Below are 21,270 nucleotides of genomic sequence, written 5' to 3' on the forward strand. Positions count from 1 at the left end.
TATATTAAATATCTAAATATCTTTTACACTTTTGACTCAAAAATCTTTCATTTTTTCCCCAAATCTACAATATGTTAATGAGCTCAAGAAAAAGGGGGAAAACACACAATTCAAGACAAAGGCTTGAGTTCTGTTATCAAAATAGAGTAATTTATTTGAGACACTGAATGACTTCAATGTTTTGTTTTTTTCTTGGAAACAGGTGACAGACCCTGGATCAGGGTGAAAAAGATAGTAGCCGTCACAGCGCTTATTCCATATTGGGCTCCTTAGCATGCCAAGAATGGCCACTGACCTACAGCCCAATGCTCAGTCTGACACAGACAATAATGGCTCTTAGCAAATTTAAAAAAAAAAAAAAGTAGTCAAAAAAAAAAAAAAAAATTAAACACCCATTAGTATCCAATTGTGACATTAAAAAAAAACAAAAAAAACAAAAACAAATAGTTGGACCTTGACTTTCAGCAAAATGTGATTTTTTTTTTCTGAGCCCACCAATACAAAAGTGCACTTCATGTTGCTCCTGCTGAAGCTGACAAAAAGTGAGAGACAAAAACAAATAAAATCAAACAATAAAATGAAATTTAAAAAAATATTAAAAGCTAAAAAGGCAAATCAAAGTGGTAGCAGGTTTGCTTGAAGATACTTTTACTTTACATCCAAGCAGGCAGACATACTGCTCACAACACACATTTCAAGCTCAGCACGCCTGATCAGCTTAAAAAAAAAAAAAAAAAAAAAAGACTAATTTTTTTTTAAACAATAGCAAGGCTTTTGCATAAAATCCACCTCCTGGTCAAATGATCTGAATTTTCAGTAGGCTGATCAGAGGAAGAGTGCCAGAGAGGAACCATCCTAATAATAAAACAAGCTGCAGAAACTTTCCTTGCTTGTCTGCTTGGCAGTTACAGGTTTGTGAGTCCCGTGATGACTTGTTTTACACACAAAACAGAAATAAAAGCAGCAGGCTAAGTAGGATAGTGATGACTGCTAATATCTTTAACAAGAGAACTTCCCAAATGCAGATGATGCGGTGTACATTTCCTCCATGGCTTTTAGTGATCAACAGAGAAGAACAACGATGCTCAAGCCATTTTCTTTGATGTTTTTTCTGTGATTCACTTAACGAAAAGTAAGCTCGATCAAATGGATACGACTGGCAGATTTCAGAAAGACTGCAACATAAGAAGCTCATGAGATATGCACGTCATTTAAAAGAGTGGTCTTGTCTTGAATTATCAGCAAAGATCTGATAGCTCTAGCCATTAAAAAGCCCCTACAGGATTGCAATAAAGTGTGCTGTATATAAACATATATACACAGTATATAAGTCTGTGTATGAATCTAATTTACATCTTTACATTCTTTAAATTTACATCTAGAGTGGCAGATAATTCTCTGTATAAAGCACACTTTTCACATCTTGTCCACAGAATGACGTTTTCTGACGACTGAATCGAACAGGTCATTTTTGGAAGTTAGGACAATTTCTTGGCAGGCCTTTCCTTTTGTGTTGTTGAACCTGATGTTAAAAATGAGCTAAGAACTACCTCGTAGCGGCACATTCAGTTTGATTTTCAAAAATCCATCTGTGGAAAATAGATACAAATAAAGAAAAAAGAAAAGACGGAGGAACAAAGGAAAAAAGAAAAGGAAAGTAAGAATTACTCTTGAAACAAACGTTTCTCCACTGGGGAGAAATTAAGCACTGTGTCAACAGACAGCAGCAGTGCTTCAGTTTTCAGTATCAGCTACTTTCATTGTGTTACTTCATTAGGACATGAAGTTCCTCGCAATTTGTTTCCTCTCACAGCCAAACACCAGTGTCTCAATAACACTTTTGTCTTTATATATATCTCGACTCATCCTTGTGTTTCTACCCTCACAACCCGAAAACGGTGGACCAGGGGCCCGTGGGGATCGCAGCACTTCATCATAAGGAACCATTTTAATACATGGATGCACCCAGCGAGTTGTGTCCAGTCTAGGGGAATCTCTTAGCCAGCTTCCACTATGTCTCAAACAGGCTTCTCATAAAATACACACATCGACTGGAAGGTGCGCTGAATTCAGTTGGAGTTAAAACCGCTGCAGTGATCTGGTTTTCTTCCGGTGAGGGTTTTCATTCAGTTCACCTTTACAGCCCTTCTTGAGCAATGAGTGTGTGTTTGCTGATGGCAGGAGAAGGCATTTTTCTCCACAATCCAGGATTAATCATCAAGTGGGCTATTTTCGGAGATCGAGAACACAAACCTAGAATGTTAAAATAAATAAATAAAAATTAGATAGCTTTAATATTACATTTCAAGTCTGCATTTTTACTCGCTGTTCTTCAAATATTGGTCATGAGCGCTTTCTGACATTTTTGTTTTATTTGAAATTAAAACTGTAAAATCAAAACAGCTTACCGAGCCGTCAGAGGCACTGGCACCAACTTTGTCTCCGGTGCTGTTCCAGCACACCTCGAAGATGCCGCCAGTACCCCTGTAGCTGTGCACCAAGGCTCCAGTCTGAAACAAAGCCACAAACAAATGATGATAAATGACAATTAATCGTCTCTTCTCTGCCGTTTTCACAGTATAAATTCCAGTCCAGCTCTTACCGTAGTGTTCCAAATGTGGACACATTTATCAAAGGAGCCGCTGGCTAGGTGTTTGCCATCAGGGCTGAAGGCCACGCTGTAGACCGGTTCCTGGTGCCTGGTCAGTGTATGAATACAAACCCCACGTTCAACATCCCACAGTCGCACTGTAGAGTCAAAAGAAGCGCTGTGTGGAGAACAGAGGATAGGAATCAGATGGTTAAGAAGCATTAAAGCATCCTAATAATCAGTTTCTTCAATAAATGCTAGTTTTCATTTCCACTGATTTATAGTGCAGAGGAAGACACAGGAAAAAAAATAACCTTAATTCCATCTAAATCATCATCATCTCTAAATTTACTGAAGATGAAAGTAAATGCAGAATAATTATTGTGCCAGATGTGCTTGGAGGTCATTACGCACCGTGAACATTCACAGTATTAAAACTAGGAAATATATACATGCATGCACATCTGTGTCCGGGTGCAGGTATTTAGGTAACACAGCAGCGCTGAAATTTTGCCTGAGACACAGTTTCTTCTCATTAAGAAGCATCGGGGCTTGTGGCCTTCGCAAACACATCTATAAGGTTCAACATACACACAGCTCATAGTGAACACAACAAGCCAGGACTTCATTAAAAGTTGACCCGTGTGATTGGCAGCCGCGTACGGTATTGAATGTGAGTTATATATAGTCAGTCTCCTACCTGGCAAGCATGATGTTGGCGTTGGGGTTATTTGTGCTGGGGCCTGTGGGGCTCCACTTGATAGTGTAGATTTCTTTACTGTGAGCCTGGAGGTCATGGACGCATGACTCCTGCTTCATACTCCAAATCTGCACGTGAGAGGAATGGCAAGAGAAAAGTATGTATGAATACAAATCAATGTGTTTGTTTTCTTTAACCTCCAAGACCGGAGATTGGTCTTACCTTTAAGGTCATGTCATCCGAGCAGGAGGCAAGCAGCATACCTGATGGGTCCCACTTAATGGCATTAACTTCATTCTGCAAAACAACGCTCATTAGCATGTATGTTGAGGTAGAACTAAAGTTAGTGTGAGAGATGGGGTCAGAAAAGCTGCTCACCGTGTGGCCCTGGAAAGTCTTGAGGGGGCGGTCGCTGCCAAGTCGACATACGTGGATGCACATGTCTGTGCTGCAAGAGGCAAACGTGGTGTTGTTCTGCCAGTCAACATCCAGTGCTGGGGCTGTGCACAAATCCATACTCATTAGGGTTGCACGATCGCAACTGAGCAGCAGTCACTTTGTATCATATTCATTATCTATAACAGTCATTTATCTTGATACATGAATTCGCTTTACCTGAGTGGAAGGGGAACTGCTGTTTGGCTTCTCCTGTGTGTGCGTCCCAAATGATTGTCGTCTGGAAAAGTTACAATTGCATTTTAAAACACAAGCTCAACTTTTCTGCACAAATGCGCATGCCTCATCTGTCGTTCGATGGTCCATAAACCCATCTACAGTTAATGTCACCGACTCAGTTTTTATTTGCTTAACCTTTCTTGGTAAAGTTTTACTCCATTCCATTTGATTAAATGTCTGTTGTGCTATAAAAATCCAAATTAATCTTAAAAGACAGATAAGAAAATTTCAGGTTTCTTTCCCTGTTTTTATTTGGTTTTATACTGTTAAGAATTTTAGGTTATGGATATGAGAAAATGATATGTCAGAGATTTAGTCTTTGTCTGATGAGCAAAAAAAGGCTGGTTTGAAACAAAAAAAGCAAACAAAACCCCCCAAAACATAAGGATATTATTAGTGAAAGACAAATCCACGCCTGGGGATCTTTAGGAGTACCTTATCTACACCAGCGCTGAGAATACAGTTCCCCTTCTTGTTCCACTTGAGTGCAAATATGGGCCCTTTGTGTTGACCCAATGTGCTTGCCAGATTTCCTAATGGATAAGAGTAATATCAGTTTCTCTTAGAAAAGATCCCTCACAAAATTGTCACGAAGGTTGCATTTTTCACATCAACAATGCCAAAAAATAAAAATCTAATGGCAAAAGAAACAACAATGTGTGACAATGATGGAGGACATACCATCCTTTGTCCATATCCTGGCAAATCCATCATACGAGCCCGTTGCCAGGAGAGTCCCATCGCTCTGTTGGACGACAACATAACAGCACTGTTACCTGACGGCACTGCCTGTTTACCAGATGGTAGAGGTACGAGAGGAAAGATGTGATGGATGATCTGAAACCTACATTCCAGTCTAGGGAGGTGACATCTTTGTTGCTGGGGACATCCTGGCCACCTTCTCGGATACAGTGGCGCAGCACCAGCTGGGTGGAGATTGAGTTATTATTCTCGTTCAGGTTCCAGATCCTGGCAGTGGAGTCCCCCGAACTGAACCAACCAACATAACAGGAGGCGGTCAAATGATTGTGGAAATGCAACCTATCAGCAGTGTTTTTTTATAAAGCTAGATGTCTTACACCACAGCGTTAATACAATACAGTACGATTCATGCAGGATGAATTAAGATGTGTTTCAGCACAGAGACTGACCCTGAGGCCAACAGATCGCTGACAGGGTTCCAGGCGCAGATGAAAACTTCAGACTCGTGGCCTCGGAGTACTGTAGCTTTACTGGCTGGTATCTCAACATCCACATCCATCTCCATAGGCTCACTGTGGTTATCTGAGGAGTGGACAGATACATATTTTATGTATGTTAACATACACGCAAAACATAGATTTGGCTACAATTCTCAGCAAGTTTTAAGCATTCTGTAGATTTACCATTAATGTTTACAGTATTTAGTTTAGACAATTGTCAAAGGAGGTGAATATATAACTTTTCAAGCAACAGGGGGCCAACAAAGAAAATCAGTAATCTATTCAAAAAAGTCAACTAAAGTATATATTGATGTGCTTCAACTACTATGACATCTCTAATTTTAAAAGCAACTCTCAAACTGTTATATTCCAGTAAGAAAACTCTGACCTATGCATCATATATTACTTCACACATGTGTTGGGCAATGGAAAATGACTATCACTGCTACAGACATAACTGAATATATAGTAACTGACTGTGAGCTTGACACACATCTATAACAAAATGAGGTCACATTAACAGACCTCAGAAATGTATTACATGAGTCACCATTTCTGTCATGACTCAGATATTTGGGTTAAAGTTAAGAGACAAAATGTGGTGACTGTAAGCTCTACCTACAGCTGCGACCAACGATATTAATGTTCAACTTACTCATGTTGTGAGTACCATTCTCCTCGCCATTGACAGTGGCTTCTCCGTTCTTTGGCGCATTGGACTGGATTCCAGAGGTTGAAGCTGCTATGGTACAGGTGGCCTGCTGCTGGGCTAGTTTGTCGCGGAAGGCCTGCTGCCGCGTCTGCACCACATCTGGCATCACCGCGTCAATGAGCGACAGTGACTCAATCGGTCGACCGTCAAAGACCGTGCCGTCCTGTCATCACAAGAGGAGTTAAGAACGCATCGTGGAGGGGTGTGGTTTTTAATTAGTGACTCGTCTTGTTTCCCTGATAATCGTCAATTACAAAGGTGAAGAGTGCTTCCTAATTGGCAGCCTAATACAAACACACTTCAGGGTTCCTTCCAGTACAAGACGACGTAAATGTGTGTGTGTGTGTGTGTGTGTGTGTGTGTGTGGGGGGGGGGGGGGGGGGGGGATAAGCACTTGCAGTTACCCTAGCGAGTCAGCATCGAGATCAAAGTCTGTCTTTGTATCATTAAGCAACAGAAGACATCTGTGGGAGTCAGTAACAGCAGGTCCCAGCCCTCACCTCATTAATGCTGATTTCTGCCTCCACATACTGGAGTCCTTTCTGCAGGATAGAGATGAGAGCAGCAGGGGGCACTAGTGTTCCATTGATGTTGGATTGGCTGATGTGGCTCTCAATGCCAAAGGTGAATGCTGAGTGGGAGAAACCTAAAAACAAAACACCATTCACATTCATTAACAGCAGAGTGCCAAGCACAAGATGTGCACAAACACAACACAAATATTCAAAGAAAAGTCTTGTCTGATCCAATCAAAGCTAACAGTAATTGAATACAACAACAAAATGGAATAACAAGCATGACATTTGAGAGTACAATAAGGCATGCCAATTTTCAGTGTTGACCTCTCAGAGCTGCTAGTAGCTTGTACACTGCCAGATGGCTTCAGACAGTCTCAATAAACAGTAATAAAAGACAACAGCTAGGGTTTCGGGACTGATCCAGATCCTATAAATTCAGATCCCTGAGTATAATAGCATGCTGACATATCCAGAGCAATGCAACACTGTTTTCACATGGTGCTTACATCCTAAATTTAAAAAAAAGAAGGGAAAAAAAAAAAAGATATTTGAGAGGCAAACCTGACTCTTGGAGATATCTGTAGACCAAGAAGTTCACTTCGTCGCTGGTAATACTCATCTTAGCCCAGTGAAAGGAGGAGGTATGTTGGAAGGCTGAGCTCACTCCTGAAAAGAGATCAAAATTGGGAGCTGAGATTAATATTTAGGTCTGTGCTCTGGCATGTGACATTTACAAATCTGTAGTTTTATTGACCCGAACGGCATTTGGCATCTCCTACTGGTAAAAATAGTTACACAACGTGTCCCAATCTTTGCATAGTGATGCAGCTATGCGCAGACAAACAAACACACGCACGGGAAAGCCCTCACTTCCACTTCCTGTTAGTTCATTCACACTCTGGTCTTAACCACTACTGCATGACTCGATCCTCTGATGTTGCTGAAGGCTGGATTTGTTCCTCCCAAAAATCTACATTCAGAACAAAAAGCAAGTAGATGGAATAAGCTATGATTTTAGGATATCAAGCATGACTCTACTGCCCATCTAGTGACTTACAATTAATCATAGCAGCCCACCTAACCTTCCAGTTTAAACAAATACAAGTATTTAACAGTACTTACATTAACAATTAAATCAAAATGAAGGAGTAACATTGTTAATTCTAACAGTATTTTGTCCTCAGGCTGATGAATGTTGCTGTACTGTTCATAATCTCCCACATGCTTTACAAGAACAGAGTAAATGAAGCTGGAAAAAAAAAACCTTGTATATACAGCCACAGAAACAATGTAAACACACACAAATTTATAGTAAATACCACAAGAACGAAAATGTCAGAGCAGCAGACAACAAAGCAAAGGAACCAAATTAAACCTGAGAATGTGCAAAGACACACATCTAACCATTTCCTGATCTCCCAATAAGAGGTAAACAGACGGACATTTTGCCATAAAGAGACATAACGGGATGCTGTCAGCTATGAAGACTGCATGGCTGTCAAACTTTCATTCCATACACTATCCAGGCCCACTCAAGATTCCCTTTCGTAGCATAGCAACAAGAGAGATCGAGCAAAATAGACAGAGCGGTGTTGTCCCAATTACCAGTGGGCATAAAGCCAGAGGGCTTGAACATTTTACTCAACATGAATTATTCACTCTTTCACCTTGGTATATTCTTTCAAATTGGGTCTACCTTTGTTGTAGCCCCATAGAGATGCCGAGGACTGGAATAATAGCTACCTCTAACTGGTGCAGCAAGCTTCTTTTATATTTTTGAACATAAAAGGCTATGGCATTATACTTGGAGCAAAGACGCTCGCAACTGCAAAACATACAACTGAATGTCAGAAGCATTACATGGACAGCAGTTATATTCTCATTTCATAGATTGCTGAAGCATATGATAATGACAGACACATTTCACTCAAGGTAAGAGTTATTTTGCCCTCTTCTTCCAAAGAATAAACAATGCTAAGCTACCTTCATCGCTGTACCCATTTCTGGCCACAGCGCTCATGTTTCCCCTTTAGCTAATTAGCTTACATATGGGACTAAGACAGACTAGCCACATCAAAGCGTTCAGCCACTGCTCCCAGGGCCACTATAGCTACATACCAAACAACTGGAAACATTATTAAATGGGAGTCTAGAGAGAGACGTTGGTCTCATCAGCAGCACCAATAAAGCCTCTATCAGATGGGCACATGATGCAACCGTCCATTACACAACACGCTGGGCATTCAAGACTCCTTTGACTGGGCCTGACCAGAGAAGATGTCAACCTCTGTCCTGCAAAGGTTTATCAGTTCAGATGAACTCAGATAAGCAAAGAAAAAACATGAGACATCCAAACTGATCGTACGCTTACAGGATCGTAGGATTTGTAGGACTTATTAGAGGGCTGTCTAATGTGCTTAGCAACATGCAAATAAAATCAAACACATTGTGGACCGTAAACCACACGGCTTAGTTTGAAATAGAAATCTGATTCATGTCACTTATTGCACAGGTAAGAGAAAAATACTCAACAATGAAACACGTAATCCTACTTTGTGAAATGCTTTCAGTCTCTCAGCTGGCAGATTTGATTAATGTCCTGTCAATCAACGGAAACAAAGCAGCAAATTGCACTCCAGCAAAACCATTTGTCAACCATGTGACAAATACACATACGAGAAATCAGATGACGCATCTGAAATACAAATCAGCGTGTGAGCAACAGTTACAGAAGTACCCATCTGTTTTCTATATTAAGCTACCATTATCATCTTAAGAGTTTCCTGTTTTCACTTCGTCTTAGAGACGGTATTAAAACAGACTAAAAAAACAAAACCACATCACAACGAACATGCCTGCATGGTCATATTGACACCATTTACAGGTGGAAGAAAAATATAGCTCTACAATCGTATCAACTCTGTCAAATGGAAAACATGTGACTGCAAAGCAAAAAAAAAAAAAAAAAGGAAATTGCTAGAATTGACAAAGATCACCTAATGGGTCAATTATGAGAATCCCTGCTGAGGACATCAAGCTCACTGCAGCCACTCTCACTATACTGCCTCTAAGACGACCCCCTCATAATCCACCTTTGACCATCACACTAAACCAAACAAAGCCTGCTTAATGCCTCCTTTGTGTTCACATAGCATGTTATTGTTTCTAAATTCACGATATGTTAATGTGAAGCGATGTGCTAATGTGAATTCATGTGTGTTACAGAGGTGTGTTGTCTGGCATATCCCTGTATGCCAGCACACTATGACCCAGACCTCAATTCAGCTCTCTGATTTCTGCTCAATTTATGGTCCTGCATGGATGTCGAGTGGTATAGCTCTACGGCTACACAGAGAACACAATTACTGGATTGAAACCAACACAGATGCTGGAGTGCAGTCCTTCAGAAAGCCAACAGTATGTTGCCTGACTGATGACATTACAAGATTCCAGCAGGTTTAAAGCCAACTGGTTGAAAAGCTGATTAAAACAGGAAAGGAAACAACCCTGAGTGTGCACCACGAAGAAGAAGAATCACAAAATTACAAATGAATAAATAAGAAGCATACATTAAAAACATCAACAATCAACAACAAGAGAACAGTCTATACATTTAAATTATGAATTGTGTCTTCTCTGCAACAGAGTGAAAGCCAGAGAACCAACAAGAGCCAAAACTGAACAAAAGTAGCACACATTACTGTATGTTCCACATATTTGACAGTGTCCCCAAGTGACAGAGTGACAACATGTAGACACGGGTCTGGTTAGCTCTGTGCAGCAACAGCACAATACTAATGCAATATTGTGCCAGGACTGTGCCTCTGCTGCTGGCTAAAAAACGCGACAACAATGCCCAGCAATGCTGTGGCTGAATGCTTCGAGATATTTTCCGTGTTGAAATAGACAACTTAGACTTTTGCCAGTATGTTACTTTCACTGCACAGTTGATTTATTTAACAGGTACTACAGCTTTAGATTTGATCTTATCATAGCATATAATGTGAATGTAGAAATAGCAGGTACTAGCTGATACTCAAAGACTCACAAGAAATATGAAACTGGATCTCAGATAAAAGGACAGATGTCTCTTTTCTTTTCCTTTTGATTCTTTTTGCAGAAAGACCAAGGATAGTCAGCACCTAACACTTCCCTCTACAGACGCTCTGTTGATAAATTAGTACATTCCTAAGAAACAGACATGACTAACATACGATGCAATTCACAGAAGGTGGCAGTGTTGGGGGAGGGGGAACTCAAATTGTCATGCAATGCTGTTACAGCGTTTTTCCAACTTCCTTGTTTTGAGCTTCACATTTTGAACTGTGACCACAGAGGGATATCAGATGAAAGACTGGAGAGTGGTATGAAAACTGGTCAAATCTTAATTTGTATGACGTCAAATTTCAAATTAACTGACTTTTTTTTGGAAAAGGGGTGGTTATCAAGCTCGGAAACCTGCTTCAATACATAAACCAAAAGAGTTTTAAATATCAAGCTGCTCTAAACTGTGCAAAAACAGATCAACAACAAAATATTGATATTTCCCATAAGGAAAATGAAAGGATTACATATATGAAACAGTTTAAATGCAACTATTTGAGCATTTAAAACTGCATGTGTTGATTTAAAAAATGTGCATAGATAAAAACAAAAAAACATTTCACAGCAAATCAAATAATACCGTGTGCAGAAAACTTAACAGATCTTTTCCTGTGAAAACCTCACTAAAAATCAAATCAAATGCTTTCTGAACATCAACATTTGGCTGTAAAATAAATAAATAAATAAAATATAATACAGCAAAGAAAAACACACATTCAGGCATCTCCTACACATGCAGGCTTGAATAGAACGATGTTTAAAAAAAAAACCCTGCATACCACGGACCCCATTTTCTCCTGAACAGTCAGCTCCTGACAGATGTGCAAACAAGACCTGGAAACAGCAGCCATTTTCTCTTGAACTGCTCTGCTGAGTAAAACCCGACTTTGAAGCTTCTGGTTTAGGCTGCAGTCTGGGGGGGGGGGGCAAGGGGACGGTGGAGGGGTGCATTGTGATAATGATCCCCACACAGGTAATCACAACAACAACCATTTGTGCATTGTCCTTTGCCCTTCTCAGTGAGTCACTAAATGACAGTCAATGTAGGTCGGCAAATGATGGGGGATGGTAGCCTTCGGTCTCTAGGGGAAACACTTCTCCCATGCTTGCTATGGGTGGAAACACTTAATGTTTACCAGGGGTGGCCAGCCAAGTGCAATGGAAGTCTGCAGGTTTTTCATTCCAACCAGTGACTACACCCACGCATTACCACACCTTTGGATGAGTGCATCTCACACGTGAAATTACCTGTTACAGTAATGAGTTGGGGAAAAAAAAATAAAAAATTCTATACGCTCTCCAAGGCACGTGGTTGGCCATGCCTGGAACTACAAGGACTGGGCTACAAGATCTTTCAGAATGATGAGTCATGAGGCTGAAGCGGCTGGCATAGTTGTGTGACCACTGCAGCTTCTGTCTGCCCTTTTTTGTTTTCTTTTTTCCTTTTTGAAGTCTACATGCAAGCATGTCTGCATAGGTTGTATACCCATACACCTTCACTCTGTGTAACCAAATACCTTTGTAAATGGACACAAACATGATACCATTAATCCCACATAACACATTAATGAGGGCATTCAGTCCCACTAGAGCTTCATCAAACATACCCAATCCTATGATCCTCACAAAATTACAAGTCAAATTTGTACTCCTTATTAGACACGGCAATATGAGTGAATTTTCACTTGCAAGGGAGACACTGGAAAAGAGGGTTTCTCCCTGGGAAATGATTGGAAAATGGCAACAGACTGTAAGGATCACTGATGGAGCCACCATAATTGTTTCCATTCAGGACCTAAGATCCACCCTCATGCAAAACTTGTCAACATCAAATAAAAATGTCATCTCTCACTTGCATACTGGTGACATTTAGTTTTCTCAGTTGAAACCAAACTAGTATTATAGTGTTCAAAGCAGGGAATTCCCAGGTGTCTTCTCTATTAGCCCAGACCCTACATTTCTAACCATAAGAGAACAAAACATCAATTATTTTAATAAACAGAGCATATGACTCAAAAGAAGATGAATCTGTATTTTTGTCATCAAAGAGTACACTCTGAAACTGCTTTCATTTTATAACAAAAGAGGGCTAAAATGACTGATTATTTCTAGTAAAAACATCTAAATGAGATCATCCATCCATGTCTCTCACACGTTACAAAATTATTAACTGCTGTTAAGTCTAAGTGTAGCATCTTTATGCCTTAAAAATAAAAAGTGCTACATTACTCTAATCATTCTTAACTGCTTTTTTTCCCGCTACATGAAGCAACCTGCCCACACCTAGGCACATTCTTGCCTAAATGATTTTGGTCATTTTGGCTGTTGACAGATGCATCATTTTGTCACGCAAGTACAACAAATTATTGCATATATTAAAATGTTACTATATCGGATAGTTTAAAAGCATACAGCATGGGACTGGAAATAAATCTGATTACTGACAAGCTACACTGAAGACACAATAACCAGGTTACTGGTAAGCTATTAATTTGGGGTCTCCAGATAAGCTTCTTTCATACATACATTCACACAAGCGTATCAAGAACTAGTCACTGTGGGGCATGCCTGTGTATATGGCTTTGTGGGGGTGGGTGGCGAATAAGTACATTGTGTGGAGGAGATTCTGGGACACAAAGCTTTTTTTTCTCCTTCATGCTGAAGGCAGCACACAAACAACATAAAAATCCACCTTTCCCACTGCTCAGTTAGAACGTCACAAATTTATGTGGTTTTACATCTAGGCCAGTGCATACTAAGCGAAGCGGAGAGTGAATTATCTGCACGTCTGATAATAAACGCCTAAATGAATAATGAATAGAGCATTTGGAAGTGTTTTGGCTGTGTTGACATTACGCAAATGCGGCCATTGTCTACACCACTGACAGGAACTGAAAGTATTACATCTCTATGGGAGTGTACAGTATGTCTTAACAAGCTTTTGCATAAACACTATTTCACTACCCGAAAAAAAAAAAAAGTAACCATTATAGTGTTTGTGTATTTATTCAATAGTAATGAAGAATCCTTAACAAGTTAGTAGTCATTTCAGAGGCCTCTGCAAGGCATTTCTTTTTCTTCATCAAAATGAGGATAGCACAAATGAGCTGTAAACACCGAGACACACCAGTGTGGGCAATACAAGTGTTGCTATGGTGACCAAAGGCTCTTGCTTCTCTGTCAACAGCTGCTCATGCCACCCTAAATACCCCCACTCTCCTTGAGCTTTCCTTCCATCTGACATCAGGGTCAAGCAAACAAGGCAGACAAGCGTGCTGAAAAACTGATCTTCATTCTAAGCCATCTCACGGCTGCTTCTTTAGCCAGCATTTACACCGTGTAACACTAACACCAACACACCAAAGATTTCCCTTTGTCTGTGTCCTCCACACAGCATCTTCCATGCTGAACAACTGACTGCACACGAGCAATAAAAGTTTGGGACATTTTAGGGTTTCCTCTTGCAACCGCATGAGTATATGGGTCATGAAAATACACACAATTATAGACAATCACAGAATACTACTACCACATTTTACAGAAGTACATTCATTTTTGCTTCTTGGCCAAAACTATGAAAATGTCTTATTGCGATATCCTGTTGCAATTTTAAGCATAAACGAAGAAAACAAACCAAAAAAAAAAAAAACACTGTTATTGCTGTGTAATAAAAACTGATCTTAAATACTGCTGCATATACATCCAGCTGCTGCATGATGCACTTAGCCTCACCTCAACTCTATTCTCTGTTTTTTTGAATGCCTTTATTAAGGCTTTCACTCGGTGTGCATTTAAATGTCAGAGTTGCATGCATTAACTTTCTGCCTTCTACCATCTGTAGTTTGTGCTTCTTTGTTTCTCTACATGTCCTCTCTCATTGTGTCTTTCTGCAGGTATCTCTGGACTCAGAGCTGCACGCTCCTGGTCTTCAGATACAAGCCCTCTGAGCTCAGTGTTTGTCGTTTCCCTGTGGTCTTCTTTTCTATCTTCGATTCTAGTGTCAAGCTCGATGGTCGCCTTCTCTTTTGAAAGGAGCTTTTTTTTTCCCCTCCATCCCCGCTGTCACCACATGCTTGCTCAAAGAGAATCACTGGGTTTCTCTCTATGATATTGTAATGCCATAAAAATGGCACTGGTGTGATGCTCGAGCCATACTGCCTGCCTCAATCTCCGCATATAGCTACCTCACTGAACAGCTGTTGTCCACAAAGACAGTGCTGCTGTTGCAGCACCACTATTGCCAGCCCACAGAGAGAGCAAGAGAGATACCTTTCACCTTAATGCAGGGTTTCCAACATTGTGGTACATGGCTGACAGCCCATCTGGCCCAAGCACCTACACACCACCTCCACAAATAAAATGGAAATCACTTATGAGGTGGATGTTGGCTAGTTGAAATAACTAACCTACATGAGGCTGTCAACAAGTAGTCTAAATTGGATTATATAATCAATATAATCTGACTGTAAAATCATAAAATACATACAAATAAATAATATTCTTTGGAAAAACAAAAAAGGCAAGCAACACTGTTGTGCCATTTGTCTTATCTTGCAAGCCACACAGTATGCAATGCAGAGTTTCTACCAGTAAAGTTTTTAGACCCAGCAGCTGGGAACAGGACAGTTAATGTAGAAATATTTATCCACAATGTTGCACAGTGGCAGAGTGGGAACAGCAGAGCTGCTTGCTGCTTCAGACTTCAGACACACAGCTGCTGGTGCAAGAAAATACAGGGAGCAAACAATTAAGCCTACCACAATAAGGTAAACAATGTGTTAAGTCACAACATTTCCCTGATTATTTTAATTTAGTTTTTCAAACTTCTTTATAGCTCTTCTAACTACTTCAGGCTAAATTCAGTCATCAGGATCCTTACATTTTGCACTACACTGGCAGACAACCTAAAAGCATGGACAGAAGTTAAAGCTTGTCACTATCAGTGACTGAAAATGAAATGTAAGTCCATGGTCTGACAAGAGTGAATAATTCTGTAACAACCATGTGGTTTTGATGGCAGGGAGTTCACAGCTGAGCTCAAGTGTGATTTGCACTCAAATCAATCTAAAAATAAACAACTTTAAATAAAATAACTATGTAAGACATGATGTCTCATTGTAGTGGTATGCCTGCTTGCAGACATGCTGCAGATACGTCTCATATGCAATAATGGTTTGAACCTGAGTGGATTTTGGTAAAGGAATAACGAAATGTCTTTTTTGGCCAATTTTAACAGCCCTAACATCATCCAGTCCTTCTGAGAACTGTGGAATTTCAGTGTTACTGACAACCCAAACCCAAGTATGCATACATACACTGCAGGGTTTCCACCAGCATACTGCAAACCCAGAAGCCCAAGCAACTGCAAAGTTTGAATTACAGCCTTACAAGTGACTGGAATTATAAAGAGATTTTAAAAAACAAACAAAAAACATACAGATGTTGATTTTTTGAAATGAATAAAATATAATTCGGAAACAACTGTGAATCCATCATAACCAGGGGATTCTCTCACATATCAAGAGGTAAATCGCAATATTCAATCAATATTTAAGCCCAGTTTCCAAAAGGTGCACAAGTCTTTGTTAAATGATGTAGCAAGGAGTGGCTAAGATGATGATGATGATGACATACTTTGCATGCATAACTACACTGATTGCTCCACAAAAGATAAGATAAGCTTACGTGGCTGACTCAGGATGAAGATTAAGACTTAGGCAAAAACACAATATGACCTTCAGTAAAGAACTTTCCCACTCTGGCAAGTATGTGCTTGCACAACTTCCTGAAAAGTCATCCACCAACTATTTCTTCATTCATCCTTCTAAAAAGTAACAAAAAACAAGAAAAAAAAATCAAGCAAGTCACACTTAAGAGATGTGATCATCTGCCTACACTTGAAAAGCGCTAAACATTAATACTTAAATTTTTAACAGATGCCTAAAGGGATATATACTTGCTCTACTTGTATTCTAAGTAGGGACAGAGGGAAGGCACCATAGGCTGTAGCTCACACAATGATAAACAGCACCACCCTAACACCAAATGATATCCAAATAAATAACTACAGTCTTCAACTAGTCAGTACTTGTATGGCAGTTATTTTAGAGTAACCACCAGTGCGCCAGTTGGCTGGTCGCCACTGAACACTGCATGTCTCTTTTGAAGGGAGAGAATGGCCCACCTTCCCCCATGGTCTATCATAAATAAATACTGCTACAGAAATATTTGGACAGCCCAGTGAAGAGATTTGCAGCACCACAAGGCTGACACACAGGACTTCCTTGCCCTACTTATGAAGAGGGAATACATTTCTGTTTTTAATACAGTCTCATTGCATTGTGGATCTGACGTTTTCTTATAGTAGTTAGATATAAATAAGTAAAAAAAAATAAATAAATAAAGACAAGTCATTATATAATTGAACTATTATGTTTCATAGACTGTAGGCCATGAGGTGTTTTTTTTTTCTTTTAAACACAAGACCAGGTATTGCATGGAAGCTAAAAAGAACACCTTTCATCTCAAATCCTGTCACGAAGCAGGCTAACAATGTTATTTGGCTATGCCCCCTGAGGATTCAGTACAAATGGTAATTGTGTCAATTTATTGGAACGCAAAATAAAAAGACAGATAAATCCACTAAGAAAAGAAGGATTTAAAGTCTATAAAGTATGAGTAATGATACAGAGTATTAATTCTAATGCTGAAGTAAACATTAGAGATTAATACAGGCAAAACATTGAAACTAAATCCTGGTGTTCTTTTACCAGGTGGCACTGAAGCTGTTTTTGTAACTACTGTAATTAGAGTTCAACACAACTCGTACAACAAAGGACAGGTTTTCACCGCACGGTAAGCAGTCTAGATTGGGTTATGGAGAAATTATTTTACATAGCGTGAATGTTCTTATTAAATTTGGCTGGAGTAGCGTTTTAATTCAGCCTCAATAAACTCACGGACAATCTCAGCAACAGCTTGCAAGTTTATTTACTTGAAGTCCAGCATTTGGGGTGTTCTGAATTCACTTTGCTGCTATTGCTCATCTCTCTTCCTGCGCTGACTCAGTGACCCCAATTCTAAAGCAGTAAATCACATTAAACTGCAGCAAGACTTGAATCTCCTACATGTTCGCTGTTGTTGCAATGTTGCCTACCCCTTACTTTATATTGAGTCATCACAGTTGTCTTCTACATTCCCACCAACTACTGGACTGAAGTGGAGCAGCTGGTTGCAAAAACTGTTTAAGACACTCGTCACACCAGATCTTTAGAAAACAACACAGCACAAGAAAGTGCATTTAAACAACTCAATCTAAAAGAATATCCTGCTTGAAACTCAAACATTAACACAAATGCTGTGCTGTATCATTTCCCCGGTGAAAAAAGCTACACACCGGTCATACATGAGACCTTTTCTTTTTTCCTTACTCTTTGTAAGTTACCACCCCATTACATAAACAATTAATGATAATCTGGCATTACTATCCAGTGTGCACACACTCCATATGTATGGTAAATTTGCAAGGTAAACTATTAAGCACATAAAATAAACTATTCACAGTACAGGCTGGAAATGAGATTATAAGTGTTCGTTGTAGACGTGCCCCTCCTTATAAATTAGGTCATCAATGAGGATTGGGAAGCTGCTAAACTGTAGCCTCAAAAAAAGTGTAGTCTCGTCAAAAAAAGAAGGAAGAAGAAAAAAAACCAAAAAAACTGACTTCTTCGTGTGAACTGTGCCTCAAATTTCACAGGACCTTGGAAAAACCATTATAGAAATGGAAAATGCTAGAAAAGGAAGGAAAGCGTTTTTAAAGACCTGGGTGTTCAGCAAATTCAAAATCATAAAAAATGTCTCCAAGTAAAAGTAGACAGTCCTGCTACTATAAATAAAATAAAATAAAAACTGCAGAAACTCCTTGGTTTGAAGAAAAAAAATTCACTGGATGACACTAAGACCAACTTTGAAGTGTGGTGGAGGTAGTATTATGGATGCATTTTTACTTCCGAGGCCACGATTAAGGCTCAACTGTGACATTTACTCTTACTGCTAGCAGTTCAAAAAGTGATAAACAAAACTGAGTTTAGCCTCCCATACAGTCCTAGTTTCTCATGTGGCCCCTTGGGAAAATTAATTGGCCACCCCCGCCTCACAGTGCTTGAAGAAACAATGAAATTGACACAGTAATAAGAAAATTTACAAGAGAATGGCATGATTGAGATCAACGACCTCAAGCTTAGGTGAGGTTGGGTGATGACACAAGATAATCACCCAAAGCCCAAAAAAAAAAATGAACCAACAATGGAGAGGTTAAAACAGAAGAAAATTCCTGTTGTAGGGTGGCTGTGTTGGAGTCCTGCCCTAAAGGGAACTGACATGCTGTGGCATGGCTGTTCAGCAAAAAAACATCCCAGAAAATATGTAACTCATATTGAAATCAAATAACATTCAAATACAGCCACTAGGTCAACAAGAAATGGGAGCATCACATTGACATTACTTATGTGGGACACTGAAGTAGAATCAGGTTACAAGAGAATTTAAATAGCAGGGGTTTTAGCCAGTCCTGGCATCTGAATCTTTTTTATATCTTGCTTTAATAGCAACAATAACATTTTTTTTTCTCTTCTGGGTGAACCGGTACAAAAGCATGACTGGTCCACATGTAGTTTAGGCATAGAGTCTATCCTCTTAATTAAAAGAAGTCAATGTTTATCCTTGTTTTTAATTATCTTGGATATATTCAACTGGGAGAAGGCCAAAACTTGGAATAACCTGGATTAAGATACACTTTGATTCTCTTAAGCCAGACAAGACTGTTGGAGCTGTATCCCATCATTCCAGGCACTATTTAGAGTCTTAAAAGGCAGGTCAAACCACATTTCTCAATCTCTCATTTTTCTCCAGATGTAGTCTGTGCTTGTTGAGTGTTATGTAGACATGCATTATCACAATTTATATTCCTTCCTACACAGCAGAGTTTCTCTAAAAGCGTCTGCCTGTGCTGTGCTGCATGGTAGAAGGTCATAAGCTTAACAGTAACAATTTAAAACTGGAGTTATACAAGAGCATGAACTGGCCCTTGAAACTGGTGGCACTGTCTAGTACAGTTGAATTTCTCTCCCCTCCCCCCACACATGCGCTACCTAAGTCTGCATGACAATATAAATATGTATCATTCATGCTTTAGCTCAAACAAAATGACCTAAAGTGCAGCTTATTCTGTAGCACATTTCCACCAAAGTAGACAAACTAATCAGTCACCACAATGGGACAACCTTGAACCTCTAAAACTTAAGTCGATTTAGTAAAAGTAGTCCACAGGTCGGCTACATAAGGTTAAACATGAGTATGTTTCTTTAAGAAAAACAACAATGTAGCAGAAAAGTAGGCTGTTTGAAAAATCATGAACAAAAGAGGCTAAATTAAAAGGCGCAAACGGGAATTTCAACACACGTGTGGAGTCAATGGGTGACTAAGCTTTGTGCCGGCAAGTATCCTCCTAATCAACGCCGTAATCACCAATTTCTCAAAGTCATTATCCTCTTCGCTTTTAACCCACATAAACACACAAGCAGCCTGAATGCAGTGCTGCCCAAAACAGTGCCACTCGACCTTTACTTAGCTTACCTTTTATTGTGAGTGAACTCGTGGTGTCCGCCGCCACCTCTTCCTTCTTCTTCCACAAGGAGAACCTCCAACTTCAGCGAGCTAGCTACGACTTTCCTCCCATTTTGATTACCGTCACATTTCAAGTTCCGACCGCGGGTGTGTGTATGTGTGTGTGTGTGTGTGACTCACTGCCGGCTAAATTTGCTGTGCTAACAAAGCGTGTTCACCCAGACACGCACACACATGCGCGCGCGCGCACACACACACGCACAACTGGCGGTAAAGTTGGAATAAACCCGAGTTTCTGTGGCTGAGGCTGCAGGCTACTCTCTGTAGAGTTTCACCCTCACCGTTCACTGAGAACAGGAGCAGAAAGAGACAGCAGCGAGCGCTAAACGGCAGGGAGAGAGAGACGTACACACAGAATAGGAGAGAGAGAGAGAGCGAGCGAGCGAGCGCGCGCGGGGGGGGGTTGAAGGCTAAACTGTCTTTAATAAACCTGACTATTATAAACACGATCCATTCTGGGGTTAATAATCCAGGGACTGTTTTATCTCATTTGTATCTGATTGGCCTAATTAGCCAAATCAGCAGCCAAAGTGTCAATTTGTTAACACCTTATGGAAAATATAAAGATACACGTGCTGTCTGGAACCTATGTGTGCTATTAACGCATAACTACTGTACGCTTTGTATATTTGCGCACGTGTGGATTGAGCAGAGCGTGTCTTAAATTTGACGACCCCCCCCCCCCCCCAAATATAGATTAGGCGGTATAATTAATACCATTAAAACATGGCTCTCGAGCTTAAGTGCACTATGATATCTTGTTTCAGTTTAAGGACAGTGCGCTGAGACTACAGTGTAGCATGTTGTTGCCTATCTGGCCTCTCGGAGGCTCTTCCCATCCCCCCACACACCGCTATTTTTCGCCTGCCTGGTCACACAGCGGTTGATTAATTCTCCTTTCGCCTTGCTCAGTCATTCAGATTTGGAAAGTAAATAACAAGTTGACATCAGTGTGACACATTCCTTTGGTTACCGTATGTATAGCAATATTTGCGCATCACATATTCCATACAAACGCTACAACTGCTCCAGCCTCAACCGAAATGGTGGTGTATTACGAGCTTTTGGTTGGTTGGCCTGCAAGC

At 40.1% G+C, this 21,270-nt stretch overlaps 1 protein-coding gene across 1 annotated transcript; it reads right to left on the reverse strand.

Annotated features, from left to right (window-relative positions):
- Window positions 1–128: 128 nt before the first annotated feature.
- On the reverse strand, window positions 129–20,489 carry tbl1x (transducin beta like 1 X-linked). The gene is made up of 15 exons (XM_063497820.1): window positions 20,135–20,489; window positions 6,959–7,063; window positions 6,380–6,525; window positions 5,823–6,042; window positions 5,117–5,249; window positions 4,814–4,955; window positions 4,647–4,710; window positions 4,401–4,498; window positions 3,906–3,966; window positions 3,669–3,790; window positions 3,513–3,587; window positions 3,291–3,418; window positions 2,603–2,768; window positions 2,409–2,510; window positions 129–2,253 (listed from the first exon to the last, which is right to left on the reverse strand). The coding sequence occupies exons 2-15, from the start codon at window positions 7,014–7,016 to the stop codon at window positions 2,227–2,229; spliced, it is 1,542 nt and encodes a 513-aa protein (XP_063353890.1). The 5' UTR covers window positions 7,017–7,063; window positions 20,135–20,489; the 3' UTR covers window positions 129–2,226.
- Window positions 20,490–21,270: the final 781 nt, after the last annotated feature.

The sequence above is a fragment of the Pelmatolapia mariae genome, linkage group LG16_19, assembly GCF_036321145.2.
Source record: "Pelmatolapia mariae isolate MD_Pm_ZW linkage group LG16_19, Pm_UMD_F_2, whole genome shotgun sequence".
NCBI classification, from domain to species: domain Eukaryota; kingdom Metazoa; phylum Chordata; class Actinopteri; order Cichliformes; family Cichlidae; genus Pelmatolapia; species Pelmatolapia mariae.

Bases quoted from the DNA above. Each gene is read 5' to 3' on its own strand.
- tbl1x (XM_063497820.1), bottom strand. From the start codon at position 7,016: ATGAGTATTACCAGCGACGAAGTGAACTTCTTGGTCTACAGATATCTC. The intron at 3,967-4,400 runs GTACTCCTAAAG...TAACTTTTCCAG, and splicing joins TCAGCGCTGGTGTAGATAAG to ACGACAATCATTTGGGACGC. The intron at 3,419-3,512 runs GTAAGACCAATC...TCTCACGTGCAG, and splicing joins CGGATGACATGACCTTAAAG to ATTTGGAGTATGAAGCAGGA.